The sequence below is a fragment of the Moschus berezovskii genome, chromosome 2, assembly GCF_049115385.1.
Source record: "Moschus berezovskii isolate FMDL1 chromosome 2, NW_MosBer_1.0, whole genome shotgun sequence".
NCBI classification, from domain to species: domain Eukaryota; kingdom Metazoa; phylum Chordata; class Mammalia; order Artiodactyla; family Moschidae; genus Moschus; species Moschus berezovskii.
In genome coordinates this window covers 41,772,327-41,791,157 of record NC_142461.1, presented here as the reverse complement: position 1 = coordinate 41,791,157, position 18,831 = coordinate 41,772,327, and the positions used below count along the sequence as shown (strand labels likewise).

Here is an 18,831-nt window from a genome sequence, read left to right as displayed (position 1 = left end):
GATTATAGTCACCTTAAGGGTGGAGATTGCATTTTGTTTCTTTTCCTGTCCTCACCCCAACCTCCTTGTGTTCAGGGATTGTTGATCACAGTGAGTTGAGGGGACAGAAGTAGCCAGGCCTCGCCGCTGCCCCCAGCGTGGTTGGTGGTAGTTGTCATTGCCTGTAACTCTTTTGTTTACCTGTGCTTGAAATTGGTCACTAATTAGTTAATTAATTAATCCTCTTCCTGAAGAGCTGTATTTCCCTTCCGTTAAGAAAATATAACTTGTGATTTCTCAAAGAAAATGTATATTCATTGTAAAACTTTAGGAATTATGGGTAAGGAAAGAAAGAAAATAAAAACCTTTGAAAATTCTACAGGAAGCAAGCCTACAATTATATTTGTGTATCTTTGCAGATTTTTTTCTGTATGTGAATATACACATACAGACATACTTTTAAAAAGTTACTGAACATAATATCATACTATTTTCTCATTAGCATTTTTTTGATTTGGTATTGTGAGCATCTTTTCCATGTTTTCAAGCATCTGTAAAAACATATTTTTTAAAATTTAGTTTTTGTGAAAAAAAATTTTTTTCTTATTTTTGGCTGCTCTGAATCTTCATTGTGGCACACAGCCTTTTCCTAGTTTTAGCCACACTCAGGGGGTTCTCTAGTTGTGGAGCACAGGCTCTAGAGAGCGTGGGCTTAGTTGCCTGCCACATGTGGGATCTTAGTTCCCTGACCAAGGAGTTGAACCTGAGTCCCCTGCATTGGAAGGCAGATTCTTAACCACTGGACCACCAGCAAAGACCTCTGTGAAAACACATTTAAACCTATTCACATTTACATCATCTGCAGAGAAGAGCTCCATGTGTATCTGTGTGTTTGTTTTTGTCTAGTTATTTCCTCAGGAAACCTTTATGAGTAGCATGTAAAAGATTATAAAAATTATGGATTTAAGGTGAAAGTGCTTTCAGGACTTTTAATGGCTATTGATAAGTTGCCCCCATGTGCTCAGTTTTGTGTCCAACACTTTGTGGCCTCATGGACTGCAGCCCGCCAGGCTTCTCTGTTCATGGGATTTTCCAGGCAAGAATGCTGGAGTGGGTTGCTGTTTCCTTCTCCAGAGGATCTTCATGACCCAGGGATCGAATCCATGTCTCCTACATTTGCAGGGGAGTCACCTGGCAAGTTCAAGTTGCCCCCTAGAAAAGCATATTAATTCATGTTCCCAACAGTACTGAAGTGCCAGTTTTGCTCCAAATCTAGCTCCTATTACTCAATTTTTATTTTCTAAACTGATGGGAGAAAATGGTCTCTTACAGCTATTTTGATTTACAGGTGTTTTATTGCTAATACAATGGTAGATTTGTATATGATTCATCACTATTAGCATTTGCTTTCTTTTTTCTGTGGATTGCATTTTGTACATAATATTTTGTGTATCGTTTGCCCATGTCATTTGCCTTCTTTTTGTTGGGTTGTTTGTTTTTGTTTTGGCTCCTTAAAAAATAGCAACTCTTAGTTTTTCATGTACTTATTTTTTCTCAGTTTGCTTTGACATTGTTTATGATATTTAAAAATTTAACTTATGGAAATTTAAAGAAATGTATAGTCTTATCTGTTGCTAAGGTTATTTCTGAGTTTAAGGTCATGCACAAAATGATCTCTTCTTCCTAGCATTTGTTATATTTTTTATAGTAAATTGACTTTAAAACATACATACCTTTAATGTATTTATGATTATTTAGTGTAAGATCTACTGCAGGGATCTAATTTTCTCAAAAAGTTTAGTCAGTTGTTCCAAACCTATTCATTCTTTATTGATTTCCTTCTTTACCAATTTAAGATGTCATTATTTTCATGTATTACATCTTTTATATGAGCTGTATTTTCTGTTTGTCCTTTGGAGCATCCATCTGATCAGGCCAGTGCTCTGTATTTCATTTACTGTTATAATAAAGTAAGGTCCTATTGTCATCCCTCTTTTGAAAACAAATGGGTTGTCATAAACATTTATTCTTTAAAATAAACTTTAAAATACTTTTGTCACATTAAACAAACTTTCTGAAATTTTGTTTGGAATTACATTAAAGGTATAGAATACATGTTCATCTTCACTTTCACTTTTTACTTTTCACACATTGGAGAAGGAAATGGCAACCCACTCCAGTGTTCTTGCCTGGAGAATCCCAGGGACGGGGGAACCTGGTCTGCTTCCGTCTGTGGGGTCACACAGAGTCGGACACGACTGAAGTGACTTAGCAGCAGCAGCATACATATGTGTGTAAATATTAACATCCATAATACATATATAACATTTGTTGCCACTGTTACCGTTGTTAGTAGAAACTTTCCCCCTGGATTATTTCTGGGTTATTTTTGCTTGTGCACATAGAATTGTATTTTGTTTTTGCACGTATATCTTATAACTGGCTATCTTAGTTAGCTCTTACTATTTCTGGTAGATTTTCCATTCATTTCCTTTTTATTTTTTTGACTATTTCATGCATACCTGGGAAGAATGGACACTGTATGAACAAATGGAAAGTTTATCCCTACCAGTTCAGTTCAGTTCAGTCGCTCAGTCGTGTCCGACTCTTTGCGACCCCATGAATCACAGCATGCCAGGCCTCCCTGTCCATCACCAACTCCTGGAGTTCACTCAAACTTATGTCCATCGAGTCGGTGATGCCATCCAGCCATCTCATCCTCTGTTGTCACCTTCTCCCCCTGCCCCCAATCCCTCCCAGCATCAGGGTCTTTTCCAGTGAGTCAACTCTTTGCATGAGGTGGCCAAAGTATTGGTGTTTCAACTTCAGCATCAGTCCTTCCAATGAACACCCAGGACTGATCTCCTTTAGAATGGACTGGCTGGATCTCCTTGCAGTCCAAGGGACTCTCAAGAGTCTTCTCCAACACCACATTTCAAAAGCATCAATTCTTCGGCGCTCAGCTTTCTTCACAGTCCAACTCTCACATCCACACATGACCACGGGAAAAACCATAGCCTTGACTAGACGGACCTTTGTTGGCGAAGTAATGTCTCTGCTTTTTAATATGCTATCTAGGTTGGTCATAACTTTCCTTCCAAGGAGTAAGCATCTTTTAATTTCATGGCTGCAATCAGCATCCGCAGTGATTTTGGAGCCCCCAAAAATAAAGTCTGATACTGTTTCCACTGTTTCCCCATCTATTTCCCATGAAGTGATGGGACCAAATGCCATGATCTTTGTTTTCTGAATGTTGAGCTTTAAGCCAACCTTTTCACTCTCCTCTTTCACTTTCATCAAGAGGCTTTTGAATTCTTCTTCACTTTCTGCCATAAGGGTAGTGCCATCTGCATATCTGAGGTTATTGATATTTCTCCTGCAATCTTGATTCCAGCTTGTGCTTCTTCCAGCCCAGCGTTCCTCATGATGTACTCTGCATATAAGTTAAATAAGCAGGGTGACAATATACAACCTTGACGTACTCCTTTTCCTATTTGGAACCAGTCTGTTGTTCCATGTCCAGTTCTAACTGTTGCTTCCTGACCGGCATACAGGCTTCTCAAGAAGCAGGTCAGGTGGTCTGGTATCCCATCTCTTTCAGAATGTTCCACAGTTTATTATGATCGACACAGTCAAAGGCTTTGGCATAGTCAATAAAGCAGAAATAGATGTTTTTCTTGAACTCTCTTGCTTTTACGATGATCCAATGGATGTTGGCAATTTGATCTCTGGTTCCTCTGCCTTTTCTAAAACCAGCTGGAACATCTGGAAGTTCACAGTTCATGTATTGCTGAAGCCTAGCTTTGAGAATTTTGAGCATGACTTTACTAGCATGTGAGATGAGTACAATTGTGCGGTAGTTTGAGCATTCTTTGGCATTGCCTTTCTTTGGGATTGGAATGAAAACTGACCTTTTCCAGTCCTGTGGCCACTGCTGAGTTTTCCAAATTTGCTGGCATTTTGAGTGCAGCACTATTACAGCATCATCTTTCAGGATTTGAAATAGCTCAACTGGAATTCCATCACCTCCACTAGCTTTGTTCATAGTGATGCTTTCTATGGCCTGCTTTACTTCACTTTCCAAGATGTCTGGCTCTAGGTGAGTGATCACTCCATTGTGATTATCTGGGTCATGAAGCTCTTTTTTTGTACAGTTCCCATAGACTGAACAATAAAAGAAGTAGGGAGATCTTGTCCTAGGAGATGACAAAAATTAGAGTTGGAAGGTAGTTTTTTCTTCTAGATGAAGTTCCAAGAAAGCAAGACTGATAATGGATCTACGTCTATTTCTGTAAAGTTTCACTGCATGTGAAGCCTGGTTTGATAGTTTTATAAAGAAATATTGGGCAGGTCAGAAAAGAACCTGAATTAGCAATGTTCAGCAAACTATAATATTCATTATCAATTTTGAAAATTGATAATTAATAATAAAAAAACCAAAGCATTTCAGTTATGTGTAACTGTGTTCAAAAGATATGCTATCTTTATTTGGATTCAGTTTTCCCTATGTTTAAAATTGTTCTTGTTTCATGACATATTTGGGTAAAACCACTTATGTGAAAGTAACTGCAGTTCTATCATATAGGAATCTCAGAATTACTGATGTACTTACAGAGATAGTGGCAGCCACACTAAGAATGTGTTAACTCCTTCAAATAATGTGGGTTAAAAGTTAGGGAGGAGAAATTAATCATCTTTCATTCTTATATGTGGTCATTCCTTGTGGCTAGGCTGGTAAAGGATCCGCCTGCAATGTGGGAGACCTGGGTTTGATCCCTGGGTTGGGTAAATCCCGTGGAGAAGGGAACAGCTACCCACTCCAGTATTTTGGCCTGGAGAATTCCATGGACTGTATAGTCCTTGGGGTCTCAAAGAGTCAGACATGACTTTCACTTTCATTCTTGGGTAATTAAAAATGTCTCGGTTGATTGATGCTACTCCTCTGAGAACTCTTTTTTTTAAAAATTTATTTGTTTTTAATTGAAGGATAGTTGCATTACAATATTGTGTTGATTTCTGCCATATATCAGCACGAATCAGCCATATATATATATCTATGTCCCCTCCGTCTTGAACCTCCCTGTCGTCTCCCACCCTTTCCCTCTCCTCCAGGTTGTCAGAGCACCGGTCTGAGCTCCTTGAGTCATACAGTAAATTCCCACTGGTTGTCTATTTTACATATGTTAGTGTTTACCTTTCCATGCTACTCTCTCCATTTGTCCAACCCTCTGCTTCCCTCACTGTTTACACAAGTCTGTTCTCTATGTCTGCGTCTCCATTGCTGCCCTGCACATAGTTCATCAGTACTATCTAGATTCCAAATATATGCGTTAGTGTGTGATATTTGTTTTTCTCTTTCTGACTTACTTCACTCTGTGTAATAGGCTTAGGTTCATCCACCTCATTAGAACTGACTCAAATGCATTCCTTTTTTATGGCTCCTCAGAGGAGAACTCTCAATTGACTCCTTGGGAACTTCCCTGGTGGCTCAGAGGTTAAAGCGTCTGCCTCCAATGTGGGAGACCCGGGTTCGATCCCTGGGTTGGGAAGATCTCCTGGAGAAGGAAACGGTAACCCACTCCAGTATTCTTGCCTGGAGAATCCCATGGACGGAGAAGCCTGGTAGGCTACAGTCCACAGGGTCGCAAAGAGTCGGACACGACTGAGCGACGGAACGGATCAGCTGATCAGGCCAGCTTGCATGGGGGTCCTCAGCTTTTACATCACCTCAGGTTTATCCCTTACTTCTCTGCTAACTCCTCTTCTCTATACTGCCTTATCTATTAACTTAAAAGGTTTTAAGTTTCCTACTCTTATTGTATTGACCGAAAAGTTAGTTACAGAAAAACGCAAACGAACTTTTTGGACAACCTGGTATTTTATATGGTGTTCTTAACTGTATTATGGTGCATGGGCCATTGCTTATGAGTGCCTACACATTAAAGTACTGCAGCCTCTCCTGTGGTTCAGGAACTCATTGAATTCCTGCGGTGACCCTCAGAGAAGTTCACATCTCTACAACTTGCTTGTACTAGGAGTGGTCTCCGCCTCCAGCTCCAATCCTATGAAATATGCCCACATTCTCCAGCCCTGGCCTAGCATGCCATCACTGTTTGACTTAACACCAAATCTCAATTCAACCTGTAATTACTTTCACCCACTTAACATATCATTTCTATACTCTTAAATCCAAACCTCTCCATGTCTACAATCTTTGAACACAGCTTTAAAATTCTCACTGTATTGTTTATACTCACTGGAGCATATAGTTTCTAGCTGCAGTAACTTTTGGTATTAAAAATTATTTCAGTTGGGTTGAGTCTAACTTTTTCTTAAAACTTGAGAAAAGTGGTGGTTGAAGAATCTTCTTACCTTTTAAGTTTGTTATTTTCAAAAAGGAAAGCACCATGAGGATAATAGTAAATTTATAAGCTTCCACTTGTATGAATGTACTAAGTTTAAAGTCTGTATCTCTCCTAATTACAACTTAGAGTGATGATTTAATGAATTAAAAGTTAGGTGTATAAAAGGAAAAAAGTAAAACTGATGGAAAGAGGGAGAAGGCATGGTAGTTCGTTGTCCAATACTGTTCTCCTTGATGCCCCATGAAGCTGAGACTCTCCATAGTGCTCAGCGTTTATTGTTATCAAATAAATGAATGTGTTACCGACCTGGGTCCTTGGACTTTTTCATCAGTAGAAATTGATAAGAGGGCAGATGAGAATTCCAGGCAAGGCTTTATTGAAACTTGTGCTGTAGTATGAGAGAGTGAAAACAAGAAACAGGCACTCTTGCTTGCTCTCCAAGGGGGGCAGGCTGATTCCTCAAATAGGGTGAGGGGAGGGTGCACCAGTGAAAGGGTGGGGCTGGAGGGGTAGCTTAGGAGGTCTACCCACCCTCTTGCTGATGCTGCATGCTGGGATCATGTGTAGTACCTTGCTTTTGCTCCCGGCCCCTCCATAATGGTGGTTGGTTTGTGGCCTTTTTGTGTGTTATTGCTCATAGTTGCTCCCACTGCAGCAGGCATGTAGTTATTCTTAGTCTCTTATGGTTTCTTGTATTTTTTTGTCCAGGTGCAAATTGCAAGCACCCTGGAAAAGGGTTCCAGGTCCCAGCCTACTTCAAGTGTAAGACCTGGTGGGATGAAGGGCAGACCTCCAGGGTGAATCTGTTAGGAGCCATGTAGAATGCTCAGGGATCCTAATACTGAGGAGTTAAATGTTGTCAAGCAGAAGATAATCAGATGAGTGAATTTCCATTATGAAAATGGGCATCGGTGACACTTCTTTCTTTTCTAGACATAATCTTTCACTGTTCATGCAAATATTGACCTCTGTTCCAGTCCCAGTTTGAAAACATATGGAAGTAATTTACATATTTTACCCCTGAGAATGGAATTAGGGTATTAGTGATACTGTTTCTTTAAGAGCAAAGACATTGAGTGGCAAGGATCATGGCTGGTCAGGACCTGACAAGTCCAGTGTATTGCGGTGAATGTAGATTCACAACTTTCTGATTTCTGCATCTCAAGCTGCTCATTCCCCTCTCACGTACTTCCTGACATCAAGCGCTGAGAGAGAAAGATCCTGTCTGTCTGTCCAAAAACAGTGGCCACGTAAAATCCAGAAGCAGCTGGAGAAAGAGACATATTCACATTCTACTGGCTTAGTAACATCTCAGCTTTGGGGTATTTTTCACCTCATAGACTAGCTTAATCTTCTCTGTAGAAGGTGTGTGTACCTTTAATTTGACCCTTAGGTAGAGTAACTGTATGTCCCCATTTTTTCAGGACAGTCCTTCCTGGTTTATGTCTGTTGTCCTGGAAAATTATTAATATGCTTCTTTCTGTATCCTGATTTGGATGATAAATCATATGGCCAGCCAGTGCTTCAGCATTGGTGCTTGCTATTGTTTTTGTACACTTTTCCCTTAGCTCTGCTGGTGAAGGAATGCCCTATTGGCCTCAGGTCTCTCCAAAAGAGATTGTTCTCAATTTCCTAATCAGAGGTGTAGACTGAGGGTTCATCTCATTAATTGCAGTGAATGCAGATTTCAGAACTGGAAGAGACTTTAGAGACTGGTAGTTTGACTACTTTTTAAAGGAAGTAAATGATCTTTAACTGATACAGAACAAATGACTTTCTTGTGGTCTGATGTTTGTCTTTCCTAGTAGTCTTCGTTAGAATGCAGGGGTCTTGTTCTTTACGTCATCTCTTTCTAAACAAATTAGTTTGCTTGATGAACCCAGTCATAGCCTATCATGACCAGGATTGTCCAAAAGAAAGCATGTAGTTCTTTAACATAAGGGATTCAAGTTATTTTCCAAAGAAGTCATTCACTGTTCTTCACTAATGACTTTTTCAGGCTCTAGGGATTCTTGGTAAGTAACTTTTCCAGTTACTCAGATCCTTCCTTGGCTTTTCCATAATGAAACTCCCTGGAGGAATGTAAGATATAAACTTTCAGAGTTTTGACCACCTGACTGTTCATATATCTTCTTTCATTAGACACACCATCTCAAACTCAAGGGCGCCAACAAATATTTATATAGGCAAAACTTCTCTTTGTATGAATTTTCAATGTCTAGATCTTAATAGCAGTTCTCTTTGTATATTTGTGGATGATTCTGAAATTCTTTCACCATAAATTTCTAAAACTTGTTCTTGTGATACGTGCTGGAATTAGGATCATTTTGAGCATGTTTCAATAATAAAGATGAAATGTGAGAATTAATAGTGTAATATTTTGTATTTTACGCATGGTATGGTCTAATACAAATTGAGTGACTTTCCTAAGAAGCAGCTCTCCATATCACGATGTAGGAACCTAGACTGCATCCACCTTGTAGCTATGCCATCTGGCACGTATGACTTCCAGAATTCCAGAGAAGAGAGAGCCCTGATAGTCATGCCTGGATTTTAATGTTCAAACTGGAAGAGTGGACATCACTTCCACCCGTATCTCTTGAGCCTAAATTCAATCTCTTGATCCCATCCTAAATGCTGGGAAAGCTATGAAATGTCGTCTTACCATGCCAGGAAGAAAGACAAAATACGATTGGGTGGATACTCAGCATTATTTCTGCCACAGTCTCCTCCATCATTGCTCTGACTCTTGGTTCATCGCCATGTTTAAATAGTCTTGCCATTCTCTTGCTCTTAGAGTTCAGCATCTTCAAGGTGCTTACATTTGTTCTTCATATGTTGAATAAAATCATATTGTCTGACTTTAGAGTTGAGGTTCTTTTTACTACCTTTGTGCAGATTCACCATGAAGGTGCTGAGTGAGAGGATTCCATAACAATATCAAAAGAGAATTTCCTTATTCCAGTTCTTCCACTCTCTTCCATCTTGCTTTGAGCTTCCATCCTACATTTATCTCTTTACTTCCAAAGGCCACCTTGCTTTCACCAGATAACCTGCGTGAGAAACACTATAGTAGCTGGGGTGTATAGCTTTTCTGTAACTTAAATGCCTAGAAAAAGAATGCTTATTTCAGAATTTAAAATGTTCAGAAATTCCTTTTTATCAGTTCTCTCATATTATCAGATAACTCAGAACCAAACACCCAGTTGGCTGGTCATCACAGTAAAATGACAGTTTATACTTGGAACCATAATTGCTAAGTAGATCAGTATTGGACTGTTAGAACATTCTGTCCCTGACAGGAAATTCTGTTAGGGAAACTGCAGAGGGCAGAGGTGGAGGAAAGGCCTTGGAGAGCATCTGCAAGCAGAGATTGCCAGAAAGCTTATCTTCAGGCATACAGAGATACAGATGACCTGCTCTTTCTTTGCAGGGTGTGGCTGGAGGCACCACCACACCACTAGCTGTTCAGTTCTTTTTCTCCAGTGTTACTTGCCCCTCACTGAGAAGTCTTGTTTGGAAATTACATTAAGACTTATATAATGAGATTACATTTCAGTTGACATTAATTCACCTTCAGGAAGATTACAGATGCCATTTTAGGATGAGATGGCAAATCTCATACATTTGTGCTGATTTACCTAGTTTCGGTTTTGGAGAGTGGCATTCTTCATCCCACCTTCCCAGCACATGGTGTGGGCCTGGCATAGAGTGGATGTTCGTAGATGTTCGTTCACTCAGCAAATGTTGATTAGGCACCTGCTATGCACCAGGCATCATGCCAGGTGCTGGGGACACTGTTATAAGTGAAAGAAACAGTTTTAAGGCAGGGATGGCTCTGGTCAGACAGGAGGAAAGGATAGTGCAAGTGAGGATGTGATGCTATTTATAGGAGGCGGGAGAGAGGAGCTCCTCTGTCAGAGGGAGCATATCGTCTTAGGTCTATCTCTATCTGTCATAGGCTCCTAGAAAAGTGCCTATTTCTCTTCTTTAAGATTCTCACATGCGGGAGATAGTAGAAATAGTTATGTCCATGGTGGGCAAAAGACCTTGAAAAGAGAGAAATACGATAAAGTGACCTTTATCATATTTGGTGGTTAGTGGTTAGAATGTTATTATCTGCTTTTATAATTACAAGCAAAAGTAGGGGGTCTAAAATAGCCTTGTTTTCAGCTGTTAGACATGCTCCAGGGATGGTGTGGTTGAGAATTTTCAAAATAATGAATTACCTGTAGAGAGAGGTAATTAAAATGCAGTTAGTGCAGCCTCTCTGCCTCTCGGTGTTGTAGAAATATTCCTGAGAGAAATGTCATCAACAACCCTGCTTATGCACATTCACAGTGCTGACTTCATTAACTGGAACTGAAAGAAGTTTCTGCACCCTGTCAGGCTCTCCCAAGTACAGAGAGCTGAGAACTGTCATTGAAGAAAGTGAAAGTAAAAGTCGCTCAGTCGTGTCCGACCCTTTGCGACCTATTTCTCTAGGCCAGTGGAGTGGGTAGCCTTTCTTCCCAACCCAGGGATTGAACCCAGGTTTCCCACGTAGCAGGTGGATTTGCTACCAGCTGAGCCACAAAGGAAGCCCAAGAATACTCGAGTGGGTAGTCTATTCGTTCTCCAGTGGATCTTCCTGACCCAGGAATCGAACAGGGGTCTCCTGCGTTGCAGGTGGATTCTTTACCAGCTGAGCCACAAGGGAAGCCCCTGTCATACTTACGCTATTACTGAGATTCTGAGAAGGGAATGAGTAGATGGTACCGTAAGTTAAGTTAGTTTCAAATGTAGAATTTTCAATAGACACACATTAGATTAGTAATTTCAAGAGAAAAACCTGTCCAGGATACAAGCATCTGCCTTATTTCTGTGTTGTAAAGGTTGTCCCTCAGCTCACACCAGAAACCAGGCTGGACCAGTTACTCTGTTGATTGGCTCTAAGCCTCCTCCAGCCCCTCCACACTGGGTCATAGTAGAACCACATCAGGTGCAGCTCTCAAAATGATGCAAAATCCTTGAGTCCTCCCATCCTTTTGTTAAAGAAGCAGTGTCGAGATTTCCCAACAAGAAAACCTACGGGTAGGCAGAGTTATGGAAGACAGAATGTCAGAGCAGGCCTTCTTGAGACATTGTCTGCTCCAGCCTTTTTTCTTACAATAGAAGTGGGGACCTAAATATAGGGCACACCCTTGGCTCATTGTTGAACCTACTGTTGTCCTTCATTTACCAGTAAGACTAAGTGAGTTCTCCCTTGATAGTCCTTAGAACAGTGGCTGGGATGTAGTGAGTACTCAGTCAATGTGAGTGATCTCTTGTTACCATTATTTCTAGTGGTACAGCTGAACAGGAACCCAGATGCCCTAGCAGTTCTGTGCTTGTTTGGAGGCACATATTTTGTATTTCCTACCTTGTATAAAGGGAAATGTGTTGGAGGAAGCTGAGTTAAAAATAGTGACAGCTGCAGTGCTTGTTACTGGGCATGTACTCAGCGCTGAGTTCTCATTTGGGTGGTTTCATTTAATCCTGTTAGTGTCTATGCGATTCACACTCTTTGTTGTCTCCGTGTGACTCATGTAAAGGCTGAGTTGGGTACCTTGCCCATGGTCACACTACTAATAAGGAGATGGACTGGGCTGGAATCAAGATTGCCGGGAGAAATATCAATAACCTCAGATATGCAGATGACACTACCCTTATGGCAGAAAGTGAAGAGGAACTCAAAAGCCTCTTGATGAAAGTGAAAGAGGAGAGTGAAAAGGTTGGCTTGAAGCTCCACATTCAGAAAACAAAGATCATGGCATCTGGTCCCATCACTTCATGGGAAATAGATGGAAAAACAGTGGAAACAGTGTCAGACTTTGTTTTTTTGGGCTCCAAAATCACTGCAGATGCTGATTGCAGCCATGAAATTAAAAGACGCTTGCTCCTTGGAAGGAAAGTTATGACCAACCTTGATAGTATATTAAAAAGCAGAGACATTACTTTGCCAACCAAGGTCCGTCTAGTCAAGGCTATGGTTTTTCCCGTGGTCATGTATGGATGTGAGAGTTGGACTGTGAAGAAGGCTGATCGCCGAAGAATCGATGCTTTTGAACTGTGGTGTTGGAGAAGACTCTTGAGAGTCCCTTATACTGCAAGGAGATCCAACCAGTCCATTCTAAAGGAGATCAATCCTGGATGTTCATTGGAGGGACTGATGCTAAAGCTGAAACTGCAACACTTTGGCCACCTCATGCGACGAGTTGACTCACTGGAAAAGACTCTGATGCTGGGAAAGGTTGGGGGCGGGAGGAGAAGGGGACGACGGAGAATGAGATGGCTGGATGGCATCACCGACTCTGTGGACATGAGTTTGAGTGTACTCCGGGAGTTGGTGATGGACAGGGAGGCCTGGCGTGCTGTGACTCATGGGGTCGCGGAGAGTCGGACACGACTGAGCGACTGAACTGACTGACTGACTGACTGACTTCAAAATCTATGTTCTTAACTATTATTTTATTACAGGAGTTAGCAAACTGTGGACCGCAGGCCATATCTGGCATTTCTGCTTTTGTAATCCTCAAGTGAAGAATGTTTATTAAATTTCCAAATGGTTGCAAAAAATTAAAGAAGAAAAATATTTCCTGATGGGTGAAAATTATGTGAAATTCAGATTTCAGTGTCCATAAATGAGGTGTTATTGGAACACAACTGTACAACCTGTAGTGATTTACATGATAAAATAGCAGAGTTGAATAGTGGTTATACAGACCCTGTGACTTGAAAAGCCTAAAATATTTTCTATCTGGTCTTTTCTCTGTACTCTTCCTCAATGATTGTTTTGAGTTTCCAATTAGTTAGAGTGTAATTGTGAATTTTTATGGTGCTCGTCTTCTTCTGTTACCTGCCTCTTTGTTTGTTCCATATTAACATATCAATCAAATGATGAATGTGTGTATCAAAAGAGTTCATCTTTAAATTATCTGTATTTTACTCTTTTTAACAGATGGAGGAGTGATTTGTTGCTGGATAACATTTGGCACTGTTGATGACATCTGTTCTGCCCTTACTGTGGACAGGAGAGCTTTGTGGTTTACATAGCTCTCACATCCATTTATTGAGCTGGTTATTTTAAAAACCTCCAAGTATCTTAGATGTGGAAATCACTGTATTTTCTTTCCTTTGTAGTGGTTTGCTGTCTTCTGATTATGTGGAGATTCACTATGAAAATGGGAAACCACAGTACTCTAAGGTATGGTCAGCAGCATATGGACATCCTATAGTATAAATATTCTTATTCATAGAACGCTGTTGATTGCACACTGCATTGTTTTGCCGTCTGTCGTACTAAAATCCTGTAGCCTCTTATAAAAACTATTATTTTTAAATTTAATATACATTTAGGAGAAATTTATTAAAATTTACAAATGTTTGAGATAACATTAAATGCTCCAGTCAGTAAAGAAATATTCATTGTCTTGGTTATACATATGGTACCTTATGTAAGTGGACAGTATCAAGATTTCTCCAGTTCCATGGCAGCACCAGGCTCATGGTCAGAGAAATTGAATGATCAGACTGGAGGGGCTGTTAGATGACTGTTTAGTCCAAGGGACTTTGGTGCCCAAGGACAGGTGGGGAAAGGAAGATGTAGGGAACATTCTCCCTCTCAATCTTCACAATAGTTCTGTGGCGTGGGTATCATTATTCCTGTTGTGCAAAGGAAGAAATGGAGGCAGAAAGAAGACAAATAAACCTTCTCATGGCCACCAAGCATTGTAATACCAGTGCAATTGGGTGCTTGATTTCCTTCATTGGAGATTAACTGTTCTTTTCATAGAGAATCAATAAGGAAAAGTGGGTTTAGATTAAACAAGAGAGAGAGATTACTTGTATGTAAGGAACACAGTTGATCTCCCCCGGTCAGGGTGAAAATTCCTGGAATGGCTGCATCTAGAGAGACACTCTGAGTTGTAGGAAGGTTACGGAGCACCTCTGAGCATAAAGTGTGTCCACGGATGCCTCAGGCATGGGATGCAAACAGAGAAACAAAATAAAGTGGGGAAACATTATTGAATTTTGTTACTTGATTGCTAATGAGCACTGGCACAAAAGCATGGGCTTTCTGGGTTGGATTGTACAGTGTGGGGAACTGGGCTGGTCCATCTCATATCCTCTCCACAGATATTTCTAGGTGGCCTGAACTAACTACTGCCCAAGGGTCATGGCATTTCTTAGGATTTATAATTGCCTACCTAACAGTGGGCACATTTGTAATTTGATGTATGTTCCAAACCTTTGAATTTTATGCCCCAGATTAAGAACTTCCATGTATTACTCTTACTAGTCTGTCACTTCTCGCTTTAGGCTGCATCTTGAGGGGGTTGTCGAATCTCCCTAAAAGTTAATGTTGTGGAAAGTGAACAGAAATGCTAAATCAAGCTCGGGAACAGTGCTGCCTGGCATTTGTACAAACCAAAACTTCTGTCAGCTGTGCCAATGCTGTGAGCACTGCAGATGCTGAATCATGAGTCTGGAGAAGAGAAGATTGCAAGAAACCTTTACAGACTCAGCAAATGAGCCACCTTTGCAGGCCTCTGTAACCTGATCCAAACTTCTCACTAAGAAAGTTTTTTTTTTTTTTAAGGAAATGGAATAGCTAATTGGCCTCCAGAGGTCATTTGAGGTCCCAAATGGAGGTCCTCTCATGGATTAGACTTGTCAAATCTTGTATCAATTGTAACTGAAATTTAAAACAAAGAGTATTTTAGCGCTGACAAAAGAAGTGTTCATTGCAGTTTGTTTCATGTTCATTTCTTTTATCTTACTTATGACCCATTTTCTCCAAATAGCTTTTTTCTCAAACTTACTTGCTTCATATCTAATGAATAAGTGGTAACAGTCTGTTTTTTATTTGTATGTATCTATATATATATGGGCTTCCCAGGTGCCACTAGTGGTAAAGAACCCACCTGCCAATGCCAGGAGACATAAGAGATGAGGGTTTGATCCCTGGGTCAGGAAGATCTCCTGAAGAAGGGCACAGCAACCCACTCCAGTATTCTTCCCTGGAGATTCCTATGGACAGAGGAGCCTGGTGTGCTACGGTCCATAGGACTGCAAAGAGTTGGACACGACGGAAGTGACTTAGCTCACACATATGCCTCTCACACTCCCAAACCTGAGTTGATATGGTATACACTATCCTGTGGGAGAAATTTAAATAAATATATATACATATTTTATTTCATTAAACAATATAAAGCAAATTTTTAATAAAATATTTCAGATTAGAACATTTTTAACAGACATGGCAATGTTCTGTGCCGATTTGTACATGCTTTGAATTAATCTAAATTATGTATTGATAAAAGATAAACCATTTAAGCATAAATGGATGAATGACATAAATGTATATTTCACAAAAGAAAAATACAAATGGCTGGTAAATTTTTTATAAGCAAATGCAAGTTAAAATGAGAATATAAATGGCATCTTTTAAAATGTTAAATTATCAAATTTCTTTAAAAAATCATAATGTACAATAATAGTCACAATAATATTGGTGGGAATATAAATTTGAGGAACATGTCTAGAAACAACTTGATTACAGTTATCAGGAATCTGAAAAAAAAGTTCAAATCAAGCAAATGGATCTTGAGAATTTGTTTAGAGTTTCCAGTAAGGGAATACAACTATTTATATATCCCTGATGGAAGAATGGTCGTTCTTTCAACTTCCAGGAAAATGACATTAGGATTGATGAAGGAATAAAGACATACCCAGCTCCTCAGACCAGCAGAATACTGGAAATAACTTAGGCTATGAAAACTACAACCAGATCATTTATATAACCCTTTTGAGCTGTTCATTTTCCTTTTGAGAATCAAGTCCTGGGTAATAATCAGAACTTATACCCATATATTTACTTGCAAAGTTTTGGTAATTAACGGTAGAACAGAGAAAATAAATTTTTTTTTAGCCTAACAATATTATAAATATTCTAACATGCGTTAAAATTTCTGCTAAACTTTTGTTTTTAAAAGATGTATAATATTGTATCCAATTCATTTGCTATAATTTGTTTAATCCCACAATGATAAACATTTAAAATGGCTTCTAATATTTCACTGTACGAATAACTTTAAGTGCTGATGCTTAGTCACTCAGTCGTGTCCGACTCTTTGTGACCCCCTGGACTGTGGCCCACCAGAATCCATGGGGATTCTCCAGGCAAGAAAACTGGAGTGGGTTGCCATAACTTTAAGTAAAACCCTTCTAAATATATTTTGTGTACTTCTTTAATAATTGCTTAAGGATTACTTTCAAGAATGGAATTTTCTGGGTTAAAGAGTTGGTACATTTTTAAGGCTTTTGCCTCATATTCACAGTTTTTCTTTCTAAAATTTTGTATAAATTCATACTCCTACTATCATTGCATATCTATTTTTAAAAGTGTGTCTTTAAAGTTCACATTGTGTTCCATGTAAAGAAAATCTTCATACCGAATACCAGAAAAGAAAATTAGTATGTAAGAATGGCAAGTTAAATAAGCCTGTTTTTACACCTTGAAACCTTTCTTCCAAATATCTCAAATTATTTAGACAAAAGAACACATGTGTATGCATACACACACATACACACACACTATTATTCATATGACTAGGGAGGAACAGAATCACTAATAGCTTAATTGGCTTTAAAGTGAAATATAAATGTGGACATTTAAAATATTCTGGGAATTAGTTTCAGACAGAATGATGAGTCATACTTCAGAGCTACTACATGTCTCAATCAGTTCAGTTCAGTTGCTCAGTCGTGTCCGACTCTTTGCGACCCCATGAATCACAGCACGCCAGGCCTCCCTGTCCATCACCAACTCCCGGAGTTCACTCAAACTTATGTCCATCAAGTCGGTGATGCCATCCAGCCATCTCATTCTCTGTCGTCCCCTTCTCCTCCTGCCCCCAATCCCTCCCAGCATCAGACTCTTTTCCAGTGAGTCAGCTCGTCGCATGAGGTGGCCAAAGTATTGGAGTTTCAGCTTTAGCATCCGTCCTTCCAATGAACACCCAGGATTGATCTCCTTTAGAATGGACTGGTTATAAACATATAAATTAGGACATGTAAATGTTCTGATACGTGGACATTTTTTCCCCTTGAGTTTAGCAAAGATAAATAATTAAACTGGTGTTGGATTCTCAAGTTGTCCAATTCTCTGAAATATTTTTTTGTATTCTTATTTTGCAGTATTCAAATTCAGGTATGTGCATCCCATTTGAAGTCCCTTTGACGATGCAATAATCTCCACTTATTAGATTCTCCATTTTTGTTGAATATAAGTACCCGACAGTTTTTAATCTGAAAATGCTGATGCAATAATCTCTATTTATTAGATTCTCCATTTTTGTTGAACATAAGTACCCAACAGTTTTTAATCTGAAAATGCTGATGTCCATGGAGACACATATAGACTTGTGTCATGCTTCTAATGAGCCCTTTTTGATTCTCCTGCCAGCTGTTTGCCTAGTTACAGGTCTGTGACCCCGTCATAAGTGGTGATCTCAAAGTCTCTGACCAGTGCTCTTGAACTGTCTGAGGCCTTCCTGATTGCAGAAAGGAACACTAGAGCCTGCAGGTGTGGGATTCAGTTTAGCTTTCCACTGTCTGCGGCAGAGCCTTTAAGCACTTTGTGGCTCTCTCCCTATTTGTATACAGAGATGGCAGTTACTGTTAGGCAGTGAGGGTTTCAGATGGCTAGTACCTTGGATGGAGGCACCCTGGGAACTGACTATCCAGTGTCTTCATTAACAAGGCCCTCCCCTTGGAAGAGGCCCCTGGGACCTGACCTGCTCCTGACATCCTGATACCCAAGAGAGAATACTTCTCAACAGGGATTTATTTAATATGAAATACCAGAAGATCTTAATTTGTGGTGACATTAACAAAGTGCTACATAATCTGGACAGTTGCCAAATAGTATTTTTCTGGTAATGCTTTCTCAAAAACTTGGTATAAATTAAGCAATAAGGAAGTCAGAAAGTCTTCTAATACTACTAATATTAACACTAAATTAGGACTTGCCAAATTGCCTGTCGTGTTTAATATAACTACACAAGTTAGATATTAAAGCTTTCTTATGATGATAAACATCAGGAATTAGAGGTTACTGCAAGTCTCGAAGTCCTGGAAGTATGGTGATCCACATCCACATATACCATGAACTGAACAGTTCCCCTCAGATGATATTCTGCCTTAATTAAAACAGGTACCAATGACCTTTATACTGAAAGCACATCAGCTTTCAGTGTTCAGTGCAAGCGAATGAAACTGAAGTGTAAGAAAAGACTTGGAAATATTTTCTGGGAAAAAATATTATTTGCAGGAAAATATAAAAAATAGAGCTTTTCTTAGAAAGGTCAAGTAAATATGACAGTGTTTGCTGTGCACTTCTAACAGTCACTTGACTCAAGATAGCTTTTTGGTGTGACACAAAGTGTTCTATAACTGGTTT

At 39.6% G+C, this 18,831-nt stretch overlaps 1 protein-coding gene across 1 annotated transcript in view; it reads left to right on the top strand.

The window, feature by feature from the left end:
* The window catches only part of ADAM23 (ADAM metallopeptidase domain 23), a 150,875-nt gene that overhangs the window by 47,415 nt on the left and 84,629 nt on the right, over positions 1-18,831 (top strand). Inside the window, exon 3 of the mRNA XM_088841274.1 lies at positions 13,506-13,569. Within this exon, the coding sequence (XP_088697400.1) occupies positions 13,506-13,569 (64 nt within the window). The remainder of the gene's footprint in view (positions 1-13,505; positions 13,570-18,831) is intronic.